Source organism: Pterocles gutturalis, unplaced genomic scaffold, assembly GCF_000699245.1.
Source record: "Pterocles gutturalis isolate BGI_N339 unplaced genomic scaffold, ASM69924v1 scaffold38487, whole genome shotgun sequence".
Lineage (NCBI taxonomy): Eukaryota > Metazoa > Chordata > Aves > Pterocliformes > Pteroclidae > Pterocles > Pterocles gutturalis.
Window position 1 is genome coordinate 6,760 of NW_010114186.1, and position 24,496 is coordinate 31,255.

The 24,496-nt window shown below is 38.8% G+C and overlaps 1 protein-coding gene across 1 annotated transcript in view; it reads left to right on the forward strand.

The window, feature by feature from the left end:
* The window catches only part of ABCC9 (ATP-binding cassette, sub-family C (CFTR/MRP), member 9), a 73,933-nt gene that overhangs the window by 4,619 nt on the left and 44,818 nt on the right, over positions 1-24,496 (forward strand). Inside the window, exons 2-11 of the mRNA XM_010074763.1 lie at positions 3,739-3,904; positions 6,845-6,986; positions 7,309-7,370; positions 7,446-7,502; positions 8,529-8,695; positions 9,375-9,617; positions 15,979-16,173; positions 18,961-19,125; positions 20,645-20,800; positions 23,364-23,498. Coding sequence (XP_010073065.1) covers positions 3,760-3,904; positions 6,845-6,986; positions 7,309-7,370; positions 7,446-7,502; positions 8,529-8,695; positions 9,375-9,617; positions 15,979-16,173; positions 18,961-19,125; positions 20,645-20,800; positions 23,364-23,498 — 1,467 coding nt within the window. The 5' untranslated portion in view covers positions 3,739-3,759. The remainder of the gene's footprint in view (positions 1-3,738; positions 3,905-6,844; positions 6,987-7,308; positions 7,371-7,445; positions 7,503-8,528; positions 8,696-9,374; positions 9,618-15,978; positions 16,174-18,960; positions 19,126-20,644; positions 20,801-23,363; positions 23,499-24,496) is intronic.

Consider the following 24,496-nt stretch of genomic DNA (forward strand, 5'->3'; position numbering starts at 1 on the left):
GCATCTGGAAACCTGTTATGGTCCATCTCCTGTTAGTTTTGGTGGAGCTGCGCAAGCATTGTTGTAAAATGCCCCATGTGGTCTAGAGAAATGAAGAACTTGCTCTTCTGCCTTAGGGGCTTTTCTTTCTGTCCTTCTTTGGAAATGAACACAGCTTACTAAACCTTGAGGCCAATGAAAATGAGCTTCTGGAGGCATGCCCTGGCACAGCAGAAAGTAATGGCTAATTTCAGCTTTGAACCAAATGGGAGTCTCATTTGCATGACATGTCAGTAAAATTTCATCCAGTATGTTTCCGCTATCTGTGAAACTTGATCAAAGAAGTAGAAACTACATGACATGCTTTATGCCTGGGGTGATGGGCCTGCTTATCAATGCATCTCCAGAGCCTCCTGTGTATTTAAGTTTTCCAAAAAACAGAGCAAGGTCCAGTAGTTTGAGTCACATGGACAAAGTGTGGAGGGTATATTGGATCTGCGTTCTGTACCAGAAATGGAATGGAAAGGGAATGATGGAGTGGTTTCTTGCTCTGTGTGAGGCACACTGCAGATAAAATTGTTTCTTAGAGCTCTAATGTACTGCAGTGTGTTTTCACACGCCACTCTTGATGATACAGAGAACTACTAGCAGCCTGTCTGTGTAAACACCAGAAAGTGCCTGTGATTGTTGACATACATCAACAGATGCAGAACATGAGGCCTCCACAAAGTCATAGTTTGTTTCTAGCACAGTGGTGGTAGACAAATGGACAGAAGACAGGAAGGAAGGAAGGAAGGAAGGAAGGAAGGAAGGAAGGAAGGAAGAAAGGATCACTGGACTAATAATGCTTTTATGGTTCTTATCTTTTCTATTCCCTGTCACTGCCATACTGTACTAGATGTGTGTCCTGAAGTGGGTGCTGCCAAAAAGGGTAGTTGTAACTGGTGAGCATTTTATGAGGCCAAATCATAAGCTGCATTGGGTCAACACGGCATCATGACACTGATCAGAACGTTTTGATAGATTTTAAGCCTGTGGAGTTTTAAAGGAGACGGTCACTGGATGTGCTGATCAATGATGAAGTGTTCTCTGATTTAAAAATTTGGGAATTTGCTGTCAATTACCCTATCTAATTTAATTGGCAATGAAATCTTTTTCATTTTCTGGTTGTGGCTCTTTGATTTTCTCTCTCACTTTAAAAGAAGACAATAAAATTCTACCTCTTGTTTGAAATGAACCTGTAACAAAAGTATTGTGAATGGAGTGCTTATACCTACTCTTGAAAATTATAATCAGTATGATGGGTACTGTCTCTATACATAAGTATTAACAATAGGACCAGATTCTTTCCTCAGCCTTGCCAACATGCAAAGGACAGTTGTGTTGTTGGACATGCTCCATCACAAAACCAGGCACAGCACAGACTCTTGTGAAGACTCAGATGTGATTCTTGAAAGATGCATCTTTCTTGAGAGCTTTTAGGGACTGTTGTTTGAGGTGTAATATGAAATCTCTACAGATTGGTGGTAGGTCCTAGCTAGCAGATAGCACTCTCCATGCAGTTAATAGTCCTTTCTTTGACTGCCTATATTCCATTTTGCTTTCAAAAAAAAAAATGGGAAAAAAAACCCCCAACCAAGCCAGTTCCCTTAGCTTCTCTTGGTCATGGTTATAATCTTTTCTCCCAGATTTATTTTTGACTAGAAGCCAAAAGCTACATTGTAAGTAAATGATTCAGTGCTCCTTTGAACCCAGGATCCTCCTGCCTTTCAGTACCAAGCCAACCACTAGACTACAATAGCATCTTACACTGTCTCAGAAAAGAGTCCTCTTTGTGGGAAAGGGAGGAAAATTCCCAGCAGAACTCCCTTGGACTTCTGACCTTCAATAAAAATGAGGAGACAACACTTCTGATTTTCAAGAGATTATTATTACCATTATATTTCTCTTAAAGGAGACATGTCAAGCTTTTCTAGAAAAAAACCAAGCAATTTTGTGTAGTTTTTTGAAAAGTTCCATATTTGTTTTGCTAATAACTCCTCAGTCTATTCAGACAGAATTCATATTGACATATTATTTCTTTTGTGTTATTAGTCATATGTAATTATGAATATATTTTTATATAAAAATAAAATTATAGAATGATAGTGGTCATATCACTCTATTCATTATAGAGAATGGGCCAAACTCTCCATCAAATTCTGTTCTACTGAAGACTAAGTGGGTTGGCTGTCAGCTTTTGCACCACAGTAGGTACCTGCATGCATTTTTGCAGGATGTGATCTACCATATGACTCTTGAGTTACGCTTAACTTCTGGCAGATCTCAGACCTAAAGTGCTGATATGTTTGGAAGAGGGACTGCATTATCACATTCTTTTCAATCAAACTCCTTTACAAATTTCACTGGCGTATTTAAATATGGATTATGCTTTTCAGATCCACCAAAAAGTTAGTTAAAAGCAAAAATGAGGTTTAGCAGAGGTTCAAAGTGCCTCTTTGAACTCTGTATTCTTTTGAAGATATGTTTCTGTTCTCTCTAAGGGAGTACTTGAGTAGTTTGTGCTTACCTCGTTATGCTTACCTTAGACAACTAGGCTCATAAAACTAATCTGAACTATTTGAGGAAAGAAGGAAAACATTTTTCTCAGCATTCAAATCACTTTTTAAAAAACTGTTCATGAATTTTTTGCATGTCTATATTGTTCTGGTTCCAAAAAACTCATTAACGCCAATGTTGTTGCAGAAAGATGCATTCACTAAAGTTTACATATACTTTGCTGAATTAAAGATATTATCTGAATTTTATTATGTAAAATTTTGAAAAAAAAGATGCAAGCAAATTACTTTACACAGCCTATTCTATGTTGCTGTGTACAAGTCTCAGGCAAATAAACCATCAAGGAAACATTTTGGTTGCAATCTTGTTTCATCTTCTTATAAAGAAGGATGAGTTAATAAACAATACAGAAGTTGAAAAAAGCTGGCCATAACTCTGGGTCTTACTATGGCCCACACTCTGTGAGCATGAATGCATGAGTTTTTCTTGGTGTACAAAGGTAGTCTCATAAGAAATCATGGAAGTCAGAGAACTGCTTAGATGAGGCTAAGCATGTGCATAAGAATTTGCATGATCAAGTATAAGTATTGATTTACTGCCTATGCAATCTTCAGTACAACCTACTTTGATTAAGAGTTTGGCAACTATCTGTAATGACTAGTGTATGTGACCACTGTTCTATGGGACAATGAAGAAATACAAAATATCAGTGAATGCAAAGTTGCCATATCACAAATATCAAAGGTTCAGAGCTTGCACTGAAAATGTAGTGTGACAAATTGTATGAACAGAGATGTTGCACAGAGAATGTTGGCTCATCAAAGAAGCAGCAACACACAGGAGTCGGCTTATGTGCATTTGAGTTTTCTCATGAGAAACTGAAATAATTTTTTCAAAGCTTTCTTGTTCTTTCTCTATATTCTCCTAGAGCATTTGCAACATAACATTTGTGCATATAATGAACACCAGAAGACATAGAAAAGAGTACTTATAATAAATAGTACATTTCATATAAACACAGCCTTCATTCTACTGTGCTTATATTTGATGGACCCCAAAAGAATTTTCAAAATACAATTGAATTATTCTCTATGGGATGCTCAGTGTGCTCTTTTTGTATCTTTCTGTTTTATTTGTTTTGTGTTTAGCTAAAGAGAATGCTAGCAGTGTTGATAGTCAACTATTCTCTCTTTTTTGTAGCAGTCAGACCATTTGGAAGCAATGAGGCTCGCGTTCTGTGGTAACGACAATGCTTCAGCCTATAACATCAGTGCTGGTGTCCTGAGAAATGTCTGCTTTGTGGATGCCCTCAACTTGGTTCCCCACGTCTTCTTGCTATTTATCACGTTCCCAATTTTGTTCATTGGTGAGTTATTCAATGGAGCTGTGCAATCGTATAAACACTTGAGCATATATTTATACTTAGCCATGTTTATATGTGCTTGGAGGCCTGTGGTGCAAACTGTTTGATGCTTTGTATTTATTAATTTTAAAAAAATTAAAAAAGAAGAGACAGAATGGCTTGACCCAGAGGACGTGAAGCCAACCCACTTGAAATGTTGGGAACTTTAGATATAAATCTGAACTAAGCAGAGTGAAAAGATGGATGAGAACCAGAGAAATCAGATCCAAATGCTTTGAAACTCCTCACTGGAGAAGTTTTCTCCAGATTTGAGACTGGCAACTTGCAACCTTTGTTCTTATTTAGATATTAGAAGACTTAGGGTGGTGGGTCTGAATTCCCTTCAAGTTGTGTGAATTTCAGAGAATATCCAAAATGTGCAACTTGGATCTAAGGCTGGGAGAAGTGTAAGAAACTTTTAAAACAGAATAGCTACTTCTTTTTCCAACCTTTGTAAACAGAAGTAGAGCAAAAGTGATAATCTTTTTCCACAGGAATGGAAACAAGAAATGATAAATCTCTCTTGAAAAGTTTAAGAGAGTGGAGTGGCTCTAGCTTACATATTCTTATAAAAAGCCCCATCTAATTTAGTACTCTAATGATACATTTTCTCTATAGTTGTTTCTTTATCCCAGTTATTTGCAGTGATTAAATAGATCCAGTTTAATACTTTTTCAGAGCTGTCCAACAGTAGCATTCTAACTGGTTGTAGGAGACAAAGAGACTTGAATAACCATCAAAAAGCAATAAGTATTAATAAAAAAATATTCTCCTGACAACTGCATGAGAAATGGCATGTCAGTTCTTGCATGTTACCTTCCTGGTGTTGTGTATATACGTAGTAATACATTTCTTCCATGAGGAAGATAGAATTTGGGACTATATTCAAACTAGAGATGTGAGGATTTCCATAATGCAGAAAGACTCTGAAGTGATTGAATAATAGGCTACAGGAACACTCAGTACCTAGCAATCAAAGGTGTAACAAGATCCAGTGACTGAAACATAATTAAATAATTAAGCAAGGGAATAAGAAACTAATTCTAACAAAAGAAAAACTACAGACTGGAAAAAACCTCCAGGTTTATGAAGAACTCTCTACAACAGTGCTGGATGTCTCAGTGCTGCCTCTTTATTTGATGAGATGCAGGATGAATTACAGGGCTTTCTGCAGAAGTGTTTGATGGAAACTCAATGCAAGGTCTGAGGGCAGAGATAAGCTTTTACACTGTTCTGTGTTATGCGTCAAGAGGTAGCAGGCTGCTTTAATATTTTTACAGGCATTAGCCAATTAATTTTGAAATAGTTTTGCAGCCACTGAAAATTTGCTCTATTTTCTAACCATAGGAAAAAAAACCATAATAGCTTAAATTGCATGGTAGGTATGTATGTATGTAATTCTTTGTTTTCTATTTTGTACCTTTATTATCAGGACAAACAGCTGTTGAACAGAGCATTAAAAGCCAACTGGAGTCCACAGTATGGACTGACTCCAAAACCAAAAATTGATGATGAACCATGTTTGTGCAGACATATAGGCAGCGCGGAGATAAAAATGCAAAGCAGCTTGGCAGAGATAAAGATAGAAGCAAGGTCAAAGAAAGCCACATAAGATTAGGAACACCTCAGGAAACTATAGAAAATGCTTGAGATAGATATGGAGAAGAGAAAATATATTGTTCCTGCAGTACTTTGCATATTAAACAAGGTTGAAATGGTGAAATCCTGACAGCTTCCAAGAATGAATAAACCTAGGCTCTGGTTTATGTGTTTCTGAGTCACCCGGTGAGCCTCTAGGCACAATGAGATGCTGCATCCTTGTGTATCCAAAGCCTATCCTGGATTTTAAACTCAGTTCTGCAGTTACAGAAAGAAACAGATGCAATGCTCACTGCCCTAGTTCAACAACATGGGTTTTGTTTCTGTTTTCTTCTGTTTTGTTTCACCTCCCCCAAAATGTGCTTTTCTTGGGATTTCTTGGGATTCTCTATGGGCTTGGGGGAAGTCTGTCAGCGAGTTCCAGGAGTTGCTTACAGCAAGAGGGACATGTACAGCCATTTGGGCTGACTGACTCAGGACAGCCCTGTACCAGGGTGGGAGGGGACAGAGACAAAGCACTGTGCAGGATAAGACTCTCCATCGTGCAAGGCTAACCTTTAACTGGTCCTCAGCTCCCCCCAGCACTGTCACATCCGTCAAGTCTTTGATGTCCTGCTTCTTGCCAGGTTGCTGGCTCCAGCTTTAAAAGGATAGGTGCCATCTGAGGTGACAATATGAAAAATAGACTTTAATGTTAATTTGTGGATTAAATCAGCTGAGTCCTGGGGCTGTGCTGGGAGCTTTGTGCTAGGAATGCACAGGGCAAGGAGGCTGGGCTGTGCCTGAGGAGCAGAGACTGGGAAATCGCTGCTCAGCATCCCTTGAGAGCCCTGAGACAAACATAATAAATGTTATTTGCTTGACGTAAATATATCTTCTTGAGGCCTCATTGGAGGATACAACTTTTATATCAGTTGGAAACTTTGCCCTCTCTTGTCTGTGACTGGGAAAGACACGATGACGCCATCACTTAGGATCTGTCAGTCCCTATTGTGCGAGAGTGAGACTCTGAGATGTTTCTTTTGGTTTTCTCATCTTTGTTCTTAGACAGGGACCTCTTCTCTTTGATTGCAATTGTGGGAAGTCAGTTGTCATGCTGCCTAGACAGTCAGATCTAAATTATGAGGGCTCAAATGCTCTCAGGTCATGTTATTAATAACGACAACCCTCATAGTCTTATAGGGGTTTTGTGTTGCTTATATGCTATTAAGCATGACCTATGGATTAGAATAGGGAATTGATAACCAGATCACTCACTGGCTGGCTGTGTGATAACCTTCCTCTGTCATTACTATTATTTCCCAGGCTGGGGAAGCCAAAGCTCAAAAGTCCAGATTCACCACAATACCTGGCTGCACTTCCCTGGACACAACTTGCGATGGATCCTGACATTCACCCTCCTGTTCGTACATGTGTGTGAAATAGCAGAGGGCATAGTTTCCGATACGTAAGTGATGGTGTTTGGTGGATAGCCAAGCTAATTGCATTCGTTAATGTATACTGATAATGTGTGATGGGCTGGCTAGTAAGGTGTAAGGAGTTCTTCCCACAAGAAGATGGGGCATCATTTAATGAACTGTCTAGATTTTAATGGGATGAAGGTGAAACAATTGTTCTTAGCACATTGTTATTCTCCTCTCAAAGTATAACAGCAAGTAAATATTGTCAGAAGTTAAAGCCACTCGGAAAAAATCTTTTTGTCTTCAAGAAAGTCATATTTGTCAAAAAAAGACACCAAATGCACTAATTTATACCTTATTTATTTTCAGACAAATGAATTCTCGCCATCTGCATCTCTTTCTACCAGCTATAATGGGATTTGTGGCTGGCACAGTATCCCTAGTCTATTTCCATAATATTTAAACATCTAACTTCCCAGCTATAATGGGTTTTGTGCCTGCCACAGTATCCATAGTCTATTACCATAATATTGAAACATCTAACTTTCCAAAGTTACTGTTGGGTAAGTCTGAGTTTGATATTTACGTATTCTTACAAAACCCAGTAGTTTAGCCAAAGTCAGCTTGCTTAAATTGAAGAGGATGGTGAAATGCATGAGAATATTGAAAGAGAAACGAACAATTCTCTGCTCTTTGAATTACTGTTATTGTAGGAGTTGTTGCCTCTTTTATTAGGTACACATTGAAAAGTATTTTTAAAAATCATCACAAAAGGGAAAGCATAGTATGCCTATTGTATTTCTAGCATGAGCTTTTAGGTATTTTTAAACACTGATCATTATTTTGAGGCAAAAACTTGTCTTCATTCAAGAGGGCTATTTTAAAAGGCCACTTTTAGTAGTAATCCTGTGCAGATGGCTGTTGCTTCTCAGCATCCATTGAAGTGGATTCTGAGATTATTCAGTGTAATGATGAATGCCACCCTCTCACTTTGTTCCAAAGGGGAGGGGAGAAGGTTTACCTCTGAGAAACTGGTACCTGGTATTCACAATATCTGTCTCAGCCACAAGATGGTCAGACAAATTGACTAGACATTGCAGGACAATGTTTCTTAGAAGTATATGGTCCAGATTACCTATAACTCAACAACCTGAACTAGCCATTGAAGATACAAACCAGAATGCAAGTTATAATTAAATTATATGAACTCTTTTTCAAAATCAGCTTACCTGCAATGCGCTCTGCTTTTTCAAAGAGGCAATATGATATTTTCAATTTAAGTGACTTTTACTTCATTTCAGTAGCAAATGAATTATTATTACCTTTAATGGACTTTTTGTAAGTTGTGTGAAGATCCACCATCATGGATCTCTTTGAAAGGTGGTGGCCTGGGAAAGAAAATTGTGACCTGGGAAAAGAAAGTGCAAAGCAAATCTCTCAAAGCTGAGTTCCTGACATTGCACTGTGCCAGCCTGCAGGCTGGTGATACAGAGGATCACCATGCTTGCACTGGATTAAGCCATGGAATATTTCTGTTTGAGAGAGCTAATTTTTTTTTTTTTAATTATGTGTGTGCACCGGTTTTACAGCTCTCTTTCTTTACTGGATCATGGCTTTTGTCACCAAAACGATCAAGCTTGTCAGATACTGCCAGGACGGTGTGCCTTTTTCTCAGCTGCGTTTCTGTATCACTGGAATTATGGTCATTCTCTATGGGCTGCTGATGGCTGTGGAGATCAATGTCATTCGAGTCAGGGTATGTGGTTTCTTTATCAGGATCTGAAAAGATGTCAATAGTATCTCAGGGATGAAGATGGATCTTTAGTCCCAGTAGCTCTGGCTTGTGTCAAGTTTAGGCCCGAATTTATCTTAGCCCTAAATGTCTGGTTAATTCTATAGAAATCGAAAAATTTTTGAAAGAAAATGTATGTCCTTATAGTGGCCCCTGGACTTGCTATGTGTGTGTGTACCTGTGTATGTGTATACACACAGAGAGTTCATACATATTTGTATAGATAAATATTTGTGCATGTAAGAGTATATGTATGTGTATGTAATCTATACAATATATGCTATGTTAATGCACATAAACTATATATGTAGTGAATGTATAAGTTAGCATACATTCTTAGCCATGATGATTGAAAATACAATTATATCCCAAGATTTCTTTTCTGTTGTTGCTCAGATCGAGATAGGTAGTACCAGTAGGATACAAAGCTGTGTCCACATCCCATATTGCTCAATTGCTTGCCGGTTATGCTGTCAAAAAATGGAAATTCTCCTATTTACATGCAAATTTACATTTAAATTCAATGTATAATTACCTTTAAATGCAAATTTGACACTATAGTTATGTCATACATAATTTTTACTAAAAATTGTCATTAATAAGATAATTCCTGAGCACATACTGTTTATTTTCTTCTCTCCAGAGGTATGTATTTTTCATGAACCCTCAGAAAGTAAAGCCACCAGAGGATCTACAGGACCTGGGAGTGAGGTTTCTGCAGCCATTCGTCAATTTGCTCTCAAAGGCAACGTATTGGTGGATGAATACTCTTATTATATCTGCTCACAAGAAACCTGTGGACCTGAAGGCAATTGGAAAGCTTCCAATTGCAATGAGAGCACTGACAAATTACGTTTGTCTCAAAGAAGCGTATGAGGAACAAAAGGTAACCGAAGATGTTCATATCACTGTTTGGCCTTAGAAACTATAGTTTGGATTTTTTGTGCTTCTATGAAGCCCTAGTTTTAGGAATTTTTAACTTAAGGACTGTTTGTTCCAAAGTGAAACTTGGCTTAGGAAGTTCCAATTCAATTGTTACTGTCTGGTTTTAAGTCAATTTTGGGCAGGGGAGAGCTGCCAGATTGAGAGCAACTGGAAACTAAAACCATAACAGACTGATCATTTGTTAGATTTCAATTTAAAAGTGAAAGCTTTGTTTAAAGCTTAGATACTCATGACAGCATCTTAAATTAGAAGACAGTCTGTCCGTAGTTTCAGCTGGAAACACTCATCTTCACTTTTTTCTCTCCGGAAAGAGAAATAGCCAAAGCACACACATCTAGAATAGCCAAAACACTGGTGTCTTATCAAGTGTTTTAGTCACCACTCCAAAACACAGCACCATACGGGCTGCTATGAAGAAAATTAACTCCATTCCAGCCAGACCCAGTACAAAACCAAGGTTGGGCAAACTCACTAAGTAGAGCAGGAGTTTCTAGAGAAGCTTCTGGATGCATTTAGGCAAAACTGTGGCATTTCATTTGTGCTTAAAGCTGGTGATTTCTGCCAAAAAAAAAAAAAGAAAGAAAGATTTTGTTTTGCAGGAGGAAAGGAGGAAGGATTCGAGAGCCTGCCTCCCTGGTTTGTCATACTTATCAATTCTCAAGTGGAAACAGAGAGAATATAGGCATTCAGAGGCCACTTTGGAAAATGTAGCATGTAGGACAAAAGCATGTAAACCCCCTTCCTGCACACACCAGATGAAAGTGTTTCCATGCAGTGTACAGTCAGAACTGCAGTGTGGAAAGGAAGCTGGGAGGAACAGCTCTCTGGTCTCAGCAACTCATGGAGCTGTGGGCTCCTTTCTGTGCCCCCTGAAATGAAACTATAATCAGTACAATTGTTTATATTTTAATAGATTTAGTTGCTTATCTTTCCTTTTGTAGTCTGTGCTTACAGACACTAGATACTAGAGCCCAAGAACCTTCTGCTTTGAGCAGAAAACTACCGAGTCATTAGAACTGAGCTTTTCAAAGCAAAGAGCTGCATCCCTTAGGCCAGGTCTTTAAAAAAGCATTTGGTGCCTAAATCCTACTTAAAGAGACCAAAGAGTCTTGGGCACTTATATGCCCCAAGGATCTGAGTCCCTGTGCCCTTCTTGATGACAGACACGATGAACGGGTGCCAGCATTTGTCTGTAGCTCATTTACAACTGCAGATACTGTGTGTGCCTGCACAAACACACGGTTCAGATGCAAAAGGCAAGTTAAGCATGTTATTGCTCACATGCATGAATGCAAACATTCAGTGCGAACCTTCCCTTGGTGTGCATCATGCACGTACGAAGACTTGCATCGATGTCCCCATGGAGTTACATGTGCCTACATTTATGAAGCTGGCTTACCTCAGATTTCTTGGTTTCTGTAGTGGCTTAAAGTCTCAAAATTACCACAGCCTCTAGCACATTTGTGCTAATATTCAAAACCAGGCTGTAACCCTAAAGTAAATGAATACTTCATAGATAAAGTAAACCAAAGGGCTAAAACCAATTCAAAGAACCAGGCAGTGGAAGTCACTGCAATTCACTCCCATGGAAAAATGTGTTGCTTTATGCACAGCTGGGTCAGAGAACAGCCACAGAACTGGGAAAATTCTTCAGGTTGAAGCATGGTCTGCAGTCTGGAAGAGATGATATCTCACTGCCTCTGCTCTCAGAGTGCATTTTACACTAATCTTCCACAGCTGGCGAGGGGAGCCTCCCCCAGCATCCTCTGGATTAAGTGGGGTTATCCCTGCCTGTGCCTGGAGATAGTTGATCTCAGCTGTGCTCCATGGCTGGGCAGAGAGAAGGCTTCTGTTCCTTTCCAAACTCTTCTGATCATGCCTTGATGAAAGACACTGAACATGACCATGAATATTCTATATTATAAAATGCCTTTGAGATAGCTCACATGATGTGGTCTTACTGTCCCTTCTGCATGCTATGAAAATGGAAAGCAGCTGAGGTTCTCTACCAAATAATAGCATGAGGGACAGGAATCAGGTTAAATTTTGATGAGTGTTTTCTCAAAATCACTGTTTTCCAAACCTGGATCCCAAGCATACAGGAGTGTAAACTAGAGGGTCAGAGCTTAACTTTTTAAGGATACTATATTCTGCTAAGATAGCATATCGCCATTTGCGTAACCATGAAGTCTGTGAAAATTGGGTTCAACCTTTGCTTGTTTTCTTTGGTTTCAGTGGACAATTCCTGAAATCCATATTCAACTGTTTAGACAGAATTCTTCTGGCTCCTGCCATATGAAGTTTTGCCCACTGATGTGAGACCTAAGCTAACACTTCTCAGTGACAAATCTGAATTTGCTACTCTGTTCTAGCATTTTTTACATTTTCATCAAGCAGTTCTTAGCATTCTGAATACATTCACTCCTCAAATTTCTTTAGTTACAAGTAATTTTTTCAAGCAGGAAATAATTGAATTTTAATATGACTTCTACGTTTTATAGCATTTTAAAGCCAGTTATCAGTAATTTTATTATAATATTAAGTAATATAAAACAGCACAATACAAGGCTAAATAACTGGTGGTCAAAATTCTAATTCGCTCTTAGTCTGGTAGTTACTACTGCAAAAGGCATTCCAACTCTCACAGTAAGTATATGTCATTTGTTCCTGGTTTTATAGGTAGTTTGTGTTTGACAACATAGCATAACACAACAAATTATAAGAAAAAAAAATAGCATATATTCTTTCAAATGAAAAGATACATGTAAAACAAGATCTTTTGATAATTAAGCTTACTTAAATATGCGTTTGAATTTTTTTTCCTAAGCAAAGTATTGCCAAAACTCCACATTGCAATTGGCTTTCCTTATCCTATTATTTCCTGCCATCAGTGAATATTCTAAAAGATGGACATGCTGTATTTTCTTGCTTTTCTGGAAAGTCTCCTATGGAAACAGAAATACCTTATCCTACAGTATCATACCTTTCTAAGAATCCTGGAGAAAAGAAACAGAAATACCTCATCCTACAGTATTTTTATCATACCTTTCTAAGAATCCTGGAGAAATTCTAACTGTGGGTAGGAAGGCTGCTTCTGTAGAGTAAGCAGTGATGCACATCATACACATAGGGCTAGACCCATGACCTTAAATTACTATATCCTGTTTAATACATATTCATAGTTCCTACTATATTAATGGACAGTTTTGCTGAAGATAAAGAATTCTTAAATAAGATTAAGAGGATAAATAAGTCCTAAATAAGGCACAATGAAACTCTCTCAGCCAAATTTTGGGACCATAATGGACATTTTTGCTGAAGATAATTCTTAAATAAGATTAAGAGGATAAATAAGTCCTAAATAAGGCACAATGAAACTCTCTCAGCCAAATTTTGGGACCAGTGTACTATATGTAGGTAGTCCTTGTCACATAATCTCTGCCCTCAAAATTTGATCCTGTTTCTGTTATTGCTTGGTTTTTGTTTTGGTTTCTATACAAGTGGTCTAGATGTATCAAACCACATACTACTATGTCATTAATCACATATCCCAAATCAGATTTAGGACATTGATATTACATTTGGTTTACCCCATCAACCCATGTAATTTGCCCTGATGGTCAGTGGATGTTTTTTCTTTTGGGCTGGTGTAATAGAAAAAACAACTTTTAAAGTCAAGGACCATTAGTTTCTTATTCATGTGCCGCTGTGGATCTTACCTGTTATGGCCAAAAAAAGGAGGAAAGAAAGTGTGTTAGCTAGAAATCACAGGGACGGAGCGCTGCCCTTCAGCATCAGGCTGACACTGTCAGCTTCCGCACTAAGGGAACAGTCAGATTTCCATATTTACTGAGGTGTACCCTACAGGTGGCTTTATTTATCAGCAAATGCTGTCTCACTACCCTTATTTCAACTGTTGAGTGTCCAAGGTGGGAAAATCACAGTGATTTAAAAGGGAGGTGACAAAGACAAGGAAAACCTAGGCAAGTGCCAAGGGTGAGAACAGCCATCCAGCCTGGTTAATTAACACAACAAAGGCCACTGACCATTCTAACAAAAATAATCCTTGCAAATTTAAACAAACACCAAGCCGCACAGTTGTGTAAACTGATTAAGCTCATATTGGTGTTGCTGCAACTCTTTTCTGTCTTCAGTCCAGCTCCTCTCCTTTTCTGTAACTGGATCATTTTTAACATTATGTTTTAAGATTCTTTTTCTCACCTTTTGAAAGGAAAATATGTCCCTCCAGCCTGCTCAAGAGGAGAAGCTCTTGGCTTCAGGGGGCTTCCCAAGCCACAGAGGCTTAAAGGGACTTGGAAACTGCAGAAGATAATCATTGTGGTCATAACATTTTTCTAGTGAAGAGAGACCAGATAGAGCTTTTTATTTAATTCTTATGACATTGACCAAACTTTCAGTTGTGAATTTACTGAAACACGTCAGTGGTTGTCAGAGAGCTATAATGTGTGGTGATTGATTGACAGATCATCATCCTTCAGCAGCCGAATAAAGGATAGGCTTGACACATGCAACATACTATACTGTAAGCCCATAACACTGGGCTTCACGAGCCATTCTGGAAAAGAGCTTAAGCCTAGAAGAAAAATCCACTCTTCTTTCTCACCACCCTTCCCCCTCCCCCCCAGTAGATACTTCAGCTAATTTGAAGTTCTGATTAAAAAAGGAGAAACAACAGTGTTTAGCAATAGAGATTATTAGATAATTTAATTAATATTTTTTCCCAATGAAAAGTAAATAGAACTCATGTAGTGATGACAATTATGTGAATTGTAGTAGTAGTAAAATCTTATTAAATAAATAAGGATTTACCATTGCCATTTACCAAATTTACCATTAATTGAATGCCCAGAATAGTATGTGCAATTTTTTTTTTTGCCAAAGACAGCAGATGTGTTTTCCTAATAAGTTAGCTAAGCTCCTATCAAGCTGCTAACATGCAGATTGTTTATTTGAGGAGGATGACAGTAGCCCCTGTAGCACAGTCTAGCTCAAAACCCATCAGGCAACAAATTCAGAGCCTTTTATCTAGGAAACTCACATGAGGCCCAAAAAAACCTCATCAGAAGAAGCAGTTCCATTCTTACCACTTTCTGCAATGTTAGCTCTAATTTGTCCCCGTGCTCCTTATTTCTCAGTACTTAGCTTCTTGGTATTGGGTACAACCAACCCGATCTCTAGAAGCCAGTAAAGCAGCTGTCTGGCCCTCCTGTGCACTTGTACATTTTTGGCACTATGCACATATTCTATCTCACTGTTGAAATGGCATAAAAAGAGAAACCGAGAAAAGAGGAAAAAAGGCATGAGGTTGCCAGGCAGGGTACAGGCCTATTTGCTTTTCTTTGGTTAAATTTGCTGGGGCAGGGAGTTGTTGTTACTGGGCTGTACTTAAATTATCTCTGTGAACACTCAAGAGGGCTTGGCTTGGGTTACAACTTGCAGGCATCTGTGCTACTTGAAAAATGACAGATGCTTTTTTAAAGTGTCAAAAGGTGCTGCCTGAAGCGCAAGGAAGAACTCTGCAGCCCGTGGATCTGTTAAGTAAAACTCTTTCTTCTTTAGACTGAAAGGACCTCAGAAATATCAGAGCTCCTCTGACTAGATATGGAGATATCCACTATTTGGTGTTTCAGGGCAAGAGTTGTGATACTGCATAGATTCACACAACTGAAAGCTAGAAAGGATTCTTAGTTGATTTAATCTTACCTCTCAACATAGCCTGTTACTTTCACCTTTCTGAGCCCAGTAATTAGTGATCTGATGAACTATATCTTCCTGGAAGACATCTAAGAGATAGAAAAAATCCAGATAAATTAAATTAATCTATATTCTTGTAGGTGTCTGTCCATGTTTTTTCCTTTAATCTCTTTCTCACATCAGAAGCCTTAACTGGATGAAGTGGTTTCACAGCTACTGTGAAAGTCAAGATAATCTGTATGAGCAAGTGCTTGGAAGGTCAGGCCTTTTCCCGAGTGCAAGTGACAAAGAGCAATGGCCACGTGCCGGTAGGATTAATCTATGTTTGCATTCCTGTGTTCACAGGTTCAGAAAGGTGTTAGGATTTAGAGGTGAGGAACCACAGTCACCAAGAAGGGGCAGAGTTTGAATTGCTGTGAAGAATGACTGAAATCTGCTGTTATCTACAGCATGTTTGCTCCCTCATCTACAGCAAAACACCCTTCAGAAGCCATTTGGGCATCCAGACAGGAATGAAATGGAAGCTGCTATATACAGCCAGGGTGGCCTCTTCTTGGTGCATTGATACCTGTTTCTCTGTTTTCCAGAAAAAGGTAGCAGACCAGCCCAACCGGAGTCCCTCCATATGGTTAGCCATGTACAGTGCTTTTGGACGACCAATTCTTCTCAGCAGCACGTTCCGTTACTTGGCTGACTTGCTGGGTTTTGCTGGGCCATTATGCATTTCTGGCATTGTCCAGGGCTTCCAGAATACAACCAATAATACAAATACAACAGAAAAGGTAACCTGACAACATGTATTGAAAAAACTTTGTTTGGTATTGTAGATTCATATCAGGTATTTAATACATCTGGCTTTATGCTTTTATATGTCTGTGATCACCACTCTATTATTTCATTGTTTCTTTCAAGCAAATTGACTACTTTTTTGTGTGAGATGGTCAAGTTATAACCCTGAGTAGTGGAAGCCTTTGGTATGAACGCAACACAGGTAGTGCAGGCTTTCCCCAGTTGCCCAGCTGTCTGCCTCTTGGTGGAGTCATCCCTGCAGTTCTGAGGAGATGGAACAGCTTTTCTGCTCCCCTTCAACTGTGCCTCCTCCTTTCAGGCAGGACACCTGCTGGTGGTACCTCAGTGATGCATCCAGCAAGGATGACTGGGAATTTTGCTTAATTTCTGTCCATTTGTAGTTCACTGACAGGTTTGAGCTCTCTGAAATCTGTTTTCCACTGGGAAGCCGAGAGTAGTCACTCCCTGTTATTATGCTGCTTGTTGCTGTGATGAAACACATTGGCTCATGTGAGAAGTTTGAAGAGCATCCACTTTATTCAAAGGCATTCTTGATACTAGAGATGCACAAAAGATGCTAGTCCCCAGCTCATTTCGAGTTTCACTGAGACTGAACTTTCAGAGACCACCTCTAAGCACTGAGCAAGCCTCTGATATGGAACATTTTCTATCATAAGAAAAAGATTCTTTTAGTAACTACTGAAAAGATACAGGTAAAATTATTTTACTAGCTGACAGAAGAGATGACTTGATGAAGAGATTTTCCTATGTCTGTCTTCTGCTACAGAAACATCTCCATACACTTCATGCAGTGAATGTTTTGTATTTGAATGAGCAGATAGGTATGTAATGAAATAACATTTTCCCCTCCAGATAAAGCATTTGACTATCATCACTATCCAAACATCTTCTCCTTGGCTGCTTGCTCCCAACATTCATTTTCTTGACTGATGATCTGAATTTGGCTTTAGACTCTCATGCAGCCATTGCACTGAAGAAGGAGATTTTAATTGTGCAGCTTATCAGATAAAGCTCTTTATCATCTTTGAACTTCTATATGTTGGATTTGAGCCACAGCATTAAAAGGCAAAGTGCGTATTTTGCCTCAAAAACAGGGATTTTTTCATGTTGAACAATCAAGGTATTCTAGCTTGAAAATGGTCTTTCTGGATCTCAAATTCAGGAATCTGTCTGCTTCTTTTATCTTTTGTACTCCTCAGTGTAGTGATTTCAGTTGTGTTTTTTTTTAAGTTTTAATCAACACTGGCTGAAGGGAAGATTAAAATAATTGGAGAACTTGAAACCACTCCAAGAGCCTGGCTTGGTGACAGTCACTATTTCTCTTGGATGTATTTCAGAATACACTTGCTTTTAATTTATGGATTTTGATAAACTTTATCTTGGTTGTTCTTTTTATTATGTGTTTCTTCTTTAAATTCTCTCTAGTTTCAGTTCAGGTGAATTAATTGAATTTTATACTTATTTCCCCTTAATTCCTGAGAACTCTAGGTACATTCATAAAAGTATCTACAAATGTTATTTTATTGTTGATATCCCCACTGTGTAAATGTGAGGAAGTTAGATGCAGCAGAACATTAAGAGAAGGGTTTCCAAATCTATTTTTCTGACCAATCCTGCACCTGAGCAACCCTCGTTTCAAAGACTCTTGGGCTGGTTGAGTGACTTAGTCCTATCTTTTTAGTGGGAAATAGGTGTCTTACAGACATTGGGTCTTTTGAAAACACAGTTAGGTGCTTATCGACACCTTTTGGGTGTCAGCTGCCTGCAGCAAAAGGATGACTATGTGGTGTGGAGAGACTGGAGTCACTGCAGGGAGGTGAGCCTGGAGGGCTCTGAGCACCTTTCTCCTTCCTACAGTCTCAGGGCAGGTGACAGTAACCTGTGATGAGGGAATCTTCAAGAGGGAAGGTACGTGGCTTACTTTCCAGTATTTCCCAAACTTTTCATCTCAGAATCAGGCTGGGTATTTCAGTAGAACAGGCTTTTTCCTTCTTCTTTTTTTTTTTTTTTCAGTAAGAATTTCAGTACATCCTGCTTCCAGCTAGATCGGAAATACCAAAGGAACAGCCTTCCTTGCAGTATTTGTTTCATTTGTTTCTTTTTCTGCCTGCAGCAGAGCAGTACAGTGAACACTAAAACTAGAAAGTGAAAAGTTTATTTGTTTTCACTAGAAATTAAAACAAATAAAGTGACTTAAACAAGAGTTTTTTCCCTCTGTTGAGGCATTTAAACATCATTTTGTGGGGAACACTGGCATATATGTACTTATTTTGTTCAGAATTCACAGGTATCTTAGACTATATTTCTGGAAGGAATTGTTTTCATAATATACAGATGCAACATAAGTAACTAATCCCATACAATAAAAAATATTTTCTTGCAACTTCTTTGTGGTGCAGGTGGAATGAACTTTATTTTCTATTGAGTAGCATTTCTATCCTACAGATCATCAGAATTTGATGGAGAAACTAAAGCTAAGGCAAACGTGGTGATCTCATTGTCCCTTTCCTGATAAAACCAATTCACTTTAGTACTGCTGAAAGTTAAGATCCTAAGTCTTTGAAACATGAGCAGAGTATTTAATTTGTATCCAAATGATTTTCATATGTAGGATAGTGAGAAATCTTGCTTCCATAACTTTCCCATAATACCTTCAATATTTTTATTCTAATGCATTTTCTTTATTTCCTTGTTTCCAGTGCCTCAAGAGTATACAATCCCTCCTATGCCGCTTTCATATTTTTTTCCTTTCTTTTCAGGTGAAGGATCCATCAAATTCATATCTCTCCTCAGAGGAATTCCTCAGGAATGTTTATGTTTTGGCAGTTCTTCTCTTCCTGGCCCTTATCTTGCAGAGGACATTCCTGCAGGCATCCTACTATGTGACTACAGAAACTGGCATCAACCTACGAGGTGCTTTATTGGTGAGCAAAGATATTCCCATGATCTGCAAAGAAATTCACTAAGAATAGCTCCAGCTTTTTACTTTCATCTGTCTAGTTCTTTGTCTGAAGACTCAGTTAACAATTGTTTGAGAGAAGATATACACTGTATTTTTATACAGAAAACTGGGAAAAGTTATATCACTGACACAGACAAACTGATGACAGCAGTTCCTTTTGCTAAAAACTAAGCCCATCATACTAACATGTAGAAGTTTAACACTCTGTGCATATAAGAGCATATTTTTGCAGACGACGTTAGGTATATGAAGATAAGCAGTGTTGTTTGGGCTCTACAAATTTGTTCATTTGCTTATGAGGTTACTCCTCCTGACTGTGAACAGAGTCATCTGCAGAGTATCTTTTGCCGAGCTACATTTTACGGGAACATTGTCCATGTATCATGAGTGGTGATTCTGAATATTTATGCCCTTTTGCACAAGGTCCTGTGGGGTGGGACAGGAGTGATTCATCTCCAAAATGGTGTATCTAAAACCAGCATCTATTAACTCTCCGTGAAAGTCGTGTTTATGAACTGGAGCCAGTAGCTCCAGCTCAGAACGTGGGTGGGTTGTAGCAGGGATCTCTGCAGATCAGATTCCACCCACAGCAGTAACACTGTGTCTAAAAGAGAAGCTGGAACTGATGTTTTGCCAGGTGCAACTAACCGTAGGAATATCTTCTCAGCGTGGAAGCTTCTGGTTTTTTTGTGTGCACTGTGTCTGATGTAGTTGTTTCAGACATTTTCTGCCTTCTCCCAGGGTGGATGATACGGACCCGGTGAAGAAAGTGTACCTGATTATTTCCTTGTGTTTTTGCGACTCTTTTGCAACTTCAGCTGATGTAATTCACCATGATCTATAGGCATTTCTGATTACTTCTACAGGATCTGCCTTGCTTATGGACAAAACAGTGCAAAGAGCACAAATTATTCTAGAAACTTCCTTGATACTTGGTCATAACTGCGAATGGAGCTCACAGTATTTGTCTTTGAAATTGTGGTAGATATAAGCCCTGTTTAAATTTAAACCCTGTTAAGCTCCTACAAATTTTATGGAAACAGATGGCCAGGTGAAGGAGAGAAACCCAAAGGAATACATACCCACCCTGATCAAAGCTTCATAGCATGAGTTTAACTACCTTATCAGAAACAAGGATCTCTTTGACAGACAGTGCCACAGAAAAGCAGGCTCACCAAATGTTTGGTAAAAATGATCTTTGCCCAGTCTCCTAAATGTTGATGTTTTCTTGCCATTTTGTTCCATTTTAGGTCTGCATTAAGCAACAAACCTTTTAAGAGGAATTGGATTTTTTTTAAAGTCAGTTCTCTCTCTTGTGCTTTCTCTCCCTCTGCCTCCATCTCTCTCTCTGTCTCAGGTGAGAGACTGGGAGTAGTGCTGTCTTAGGTAAAGTCTGATACTGCCATTTGAAATGTCCTGCTGCTACTGTCATTTTATAATTACAACATTTTCATATCTTCCATTTTATTCCTTTCCCACAGGCAATGATATATAATAAGATCCTGAGGCTTTCCACATCCAACTTGTCCATGGGAGAGATGACGCTGGGACAAATCAACAACTTGGTTGCCATAGAAACAAATCAATTAATGTGGTTCTTGTTCCTGTGCCCCAATCTGTGGGCAATGCCTGTTCAGGTAGAGCATCAAAGTAAGGGCCTGATTTCAGAGATCCTCCAACCTGTTTGAAAAGACTATGTGTCTGTGAGACTACTACAAAATCCAGAGGGGGAGCTGGACTTCACACTCATTTTCCAGGGGGATTAACAAGCAGAAACGTGGTGCAGGATCTCCTCCAAGGCCTGGGAGGCTGTCTCTCTGAGGGCCAGTAAAGAGAGAGAATATTTTTTGAGCAGGATTTCCATGTCATGGATATGGTCTATGACTTTAAGAATGATGACCCTTCTCATGCTTCTTCCACTACCGACACTGTAGGCAAATCGGTAGGAAGGAAAGGTAAAAATTATTAGCCTGAAAGAAATCTTCAAAAGTGCTAAGTGACTTAATGACCTAAGCCACACTGATTTTCCATGAAGCTTGGACTCCTGTAGCACCTCCAAAATTTTAGCTTAAGGTGGGATTGGCATGGTCCTTACCTACGGGTGATCCTGCCACCATTAAACAAGTTTAAAAAGGGATAGAAGACACTCCTACAGTAGATCTGTTTTGCTGAAGTTCCTGGAACTATATCAATAATTGATTGTAATAGCAATATTACTGCTACTAATTGAAACTAATATTGGTTTCGTGTGTTTATTTTAGGATTGAGTAGTGTTTAGAAAGTCATGAAATAATTTATGGAGAAAAAGGCAAAAAAGTTTGCATGGTAACTAGAGTTAGAAATAATACAGAAGGTTTCATTTTAAGTCACTGTTTCATATCCAGGTTTATCTGGAAGTGTTGCTGTTAATACTTTGAATGTTATTAAATGAACAGGTGGTCTGGTTCCCATGTCTAATTAATAAATTATATATCGCCTACATTCACCACTCATTTGTCTCTCTAATAAAATCTCTGTCTCAGCCACTGTAGAAATTTAATGGCCTTCCTCACCACTACTGTAAAAGGCTGGTTTGAGGAAGATTATGTTGATTTTGCTGGTTCCTATACTTCACCTTCAAGCAATCGGGAGACAGGGAACACAGGGTAGCTTGACCTTAGCTTTGTCCAGGAATGTGCATAGCATCACCCATGAATTTGCACTTTCTGAAGAACTTGGTGAGTGAGCATCAGTGTCCTGGGCTACAGAGGGCTCCTTCTGCTCCTAAGCTCAATCAGTCATAGTGATTACCTTACACCTCTGCTTCAATGATAAAATTGAAAGGAAATACTTACTATTTCCTTCTCAAAGTATTATTCAGATTATATTAATGACACTGGTGGTGTAGTAATCTATCTTTCTGACTGATCAGCTCAATTGTCTGCTTTTCGGAAAAAAGAGGGAAGAAACTAACTCTTGGTAACTGTGGACTAAATTATAACTATACCACTCTGGAAAAGGTGGTGGGACTGTCCTGTCTTGCCTTATGCAAAGGACTTGAGCTTCAAGTGATGTCCAAGAAACAGCAATTGCCGAGGCTGCCCCCTCCTACAACAGAACAGCTTGTAGCAAATAGTGAATTTATGTTCTTCCAGTGTGAGCCAATACAGCCATAGCCTGCTGAAGATTGTGGTGGATCTTAGAAAATCTATTCTGTATGAACCAAATATGGCCTGTTATCAAGAACAAAAACTCACTGCAGGATCAGGCCCCCAGCAAGGGCTTTAGTTTACCCCAAGTATAAATTACTACCTATAACCTTGTATTATTCTGCTAAGAAAATGGCATGTAGGTATGCTAATTTACATTACAGAAGCCTGAAAAGCTGAAGAAAGCTTTCAAAATGTTGAACTCCACTGATTCTTATTTCTGATACTGTATAATAAGAAGGCAGATTTAAAGACAGAACTGACTAATTGAAGAGATAGCAAAAATACAAAATAGGGAACTAGTTCTGTGTGTGCTGTTACTGAGGTTATCTCTGTACCATAAAGTGGAGCTTTTTATAAAAATACTTATGTAGTAGAGATTGTATTAACATGGGAACAAGAATCACAGTAGTTGCATCAGAGCCATTCCCAGGTAAATCTTTGTGGGAAGTGTTCCCGAACTCTTTGTAGGGCTAAGGTAGCATCTTGGTATTTTCCTACAGAGCTGCATGGTGGTATTGATGCACAAGCTTAGGTTTGTGGCACTCCCAGCACATCTGCATCGTGTTTCAGTGCCTGTCTTAGATGTGCCTCTGCCTGCAGTTGCAAGAGGACCACTATGACAGAATGCAACTGTGATTCATGGCAGCCCTGAGACCTTTGAATACTTCCAGAGTGATGTAAGGAGCTCTAGTGTAAATAAGACTTGAGGCCAGTGATTCTGTAAAATGCCCTGGGGCAAGCACCATCATTTTAGTGCTCCTTTAGTTCTGTAGACACTTCATCTAGAATTAGGACTACCAGTCAGTCACACAAACTATGCAGTTAAGGTCAAAAATAAAGGCTTCTGGGTTCATTACCCACACTTTCCAAACATGACCTTCTGAAGCATAGGCTTCGTTGATTCCTAGGGACCTTATTTAACTGTTTATTAGAAGAACAAATATTTTTTTCTTGCTATCATTCTGGCATATTTAAATCTTTTTTTTCTATGTTGCTTTTTTCTTCATAGATAATAATGGGTGTGATCCTACTCTATAATTTACTCGGAGTGAGTGCCTTGGTCGGTGCTGCGGTCATTGTGCTGTTAGCTCCAATACAGTACTTCATAGCTACGAAGCTGGCTGAGGCTCAGAAGAGCACTCTCGTAAGTAAATTATTTCGGTGACGTTTGCGATCCAGAAATGAGAATGGGGAACCAAAGGCTCTTGTTGGTGAACATTCATTGCAGAGGTTTGGGCAAGCCACCCCTTAATTCCATCATCGCTCCCTTTCTGTTTTTCTGTGACTCAGTATCTCTTTCTTCCTAATGTTTGCCAGACAAGAATCTGAAAAAGTATGTGGGCCTTGAGCTGCCTTCACTGTGGAGAGTATTTTTCACCCAACTAGCACAGTTTCATCTGAATTAAAGAAAGGGTGTTATTCCTACATTCAGATGTTGCATTTGATGGGATGTTAGCAAACAGTACAGACAACTGATAAATTATAGGAGGACAGTATTTAAGACTGTGTACAACCCCCCTCTGAAATGGCTAGAGACTTTTTGCTCTCACTCCAAGCTTTGGTATTCCCTAAAAGTCAGCTGACATTGCTGACTTTTCTATAGACATATCTATTGTCCGTTCTTCAGTGCTGTAAGTTTATGTTACTGTCTAATTTAGTTCAGCAGTTAGAAATGTTTTCTGATGCTTTGTCTAATTTTTAACTTTGTTCTCATGATCCTTGAACTTTTAAAATCAGTCTTTGATGTTTGACTTGTCAAATATTTAAAGATCCTTGTTATCTTAATATTCAGTAAGCAAATTATACATACATGGATCTAATCTTCAGCACACTTCAGTCCTGTTGAGTTGTGCCAATTTATACCAACAGTGGATTTATATTTGCATATTTTCAGAAATAGGCTGGGTTTTTCTTTTTGCTTTTTTCTGAATTCCTCTGACTCATAACATCTTTTGAATTATTTTACCAAAACTTGTGATTACTGTTTTTTGGTGAGGGACAATTAGCTAAATATATCAATAAACATCTCACTTATTTTCACGACCGTTCTGTATGAATCCCAGAATGAATCTTGTATCAGCAGTTACTCACCACAGTCTTCTGTCTATGGTTATGGACACCATTAACCTACTAATACACCTC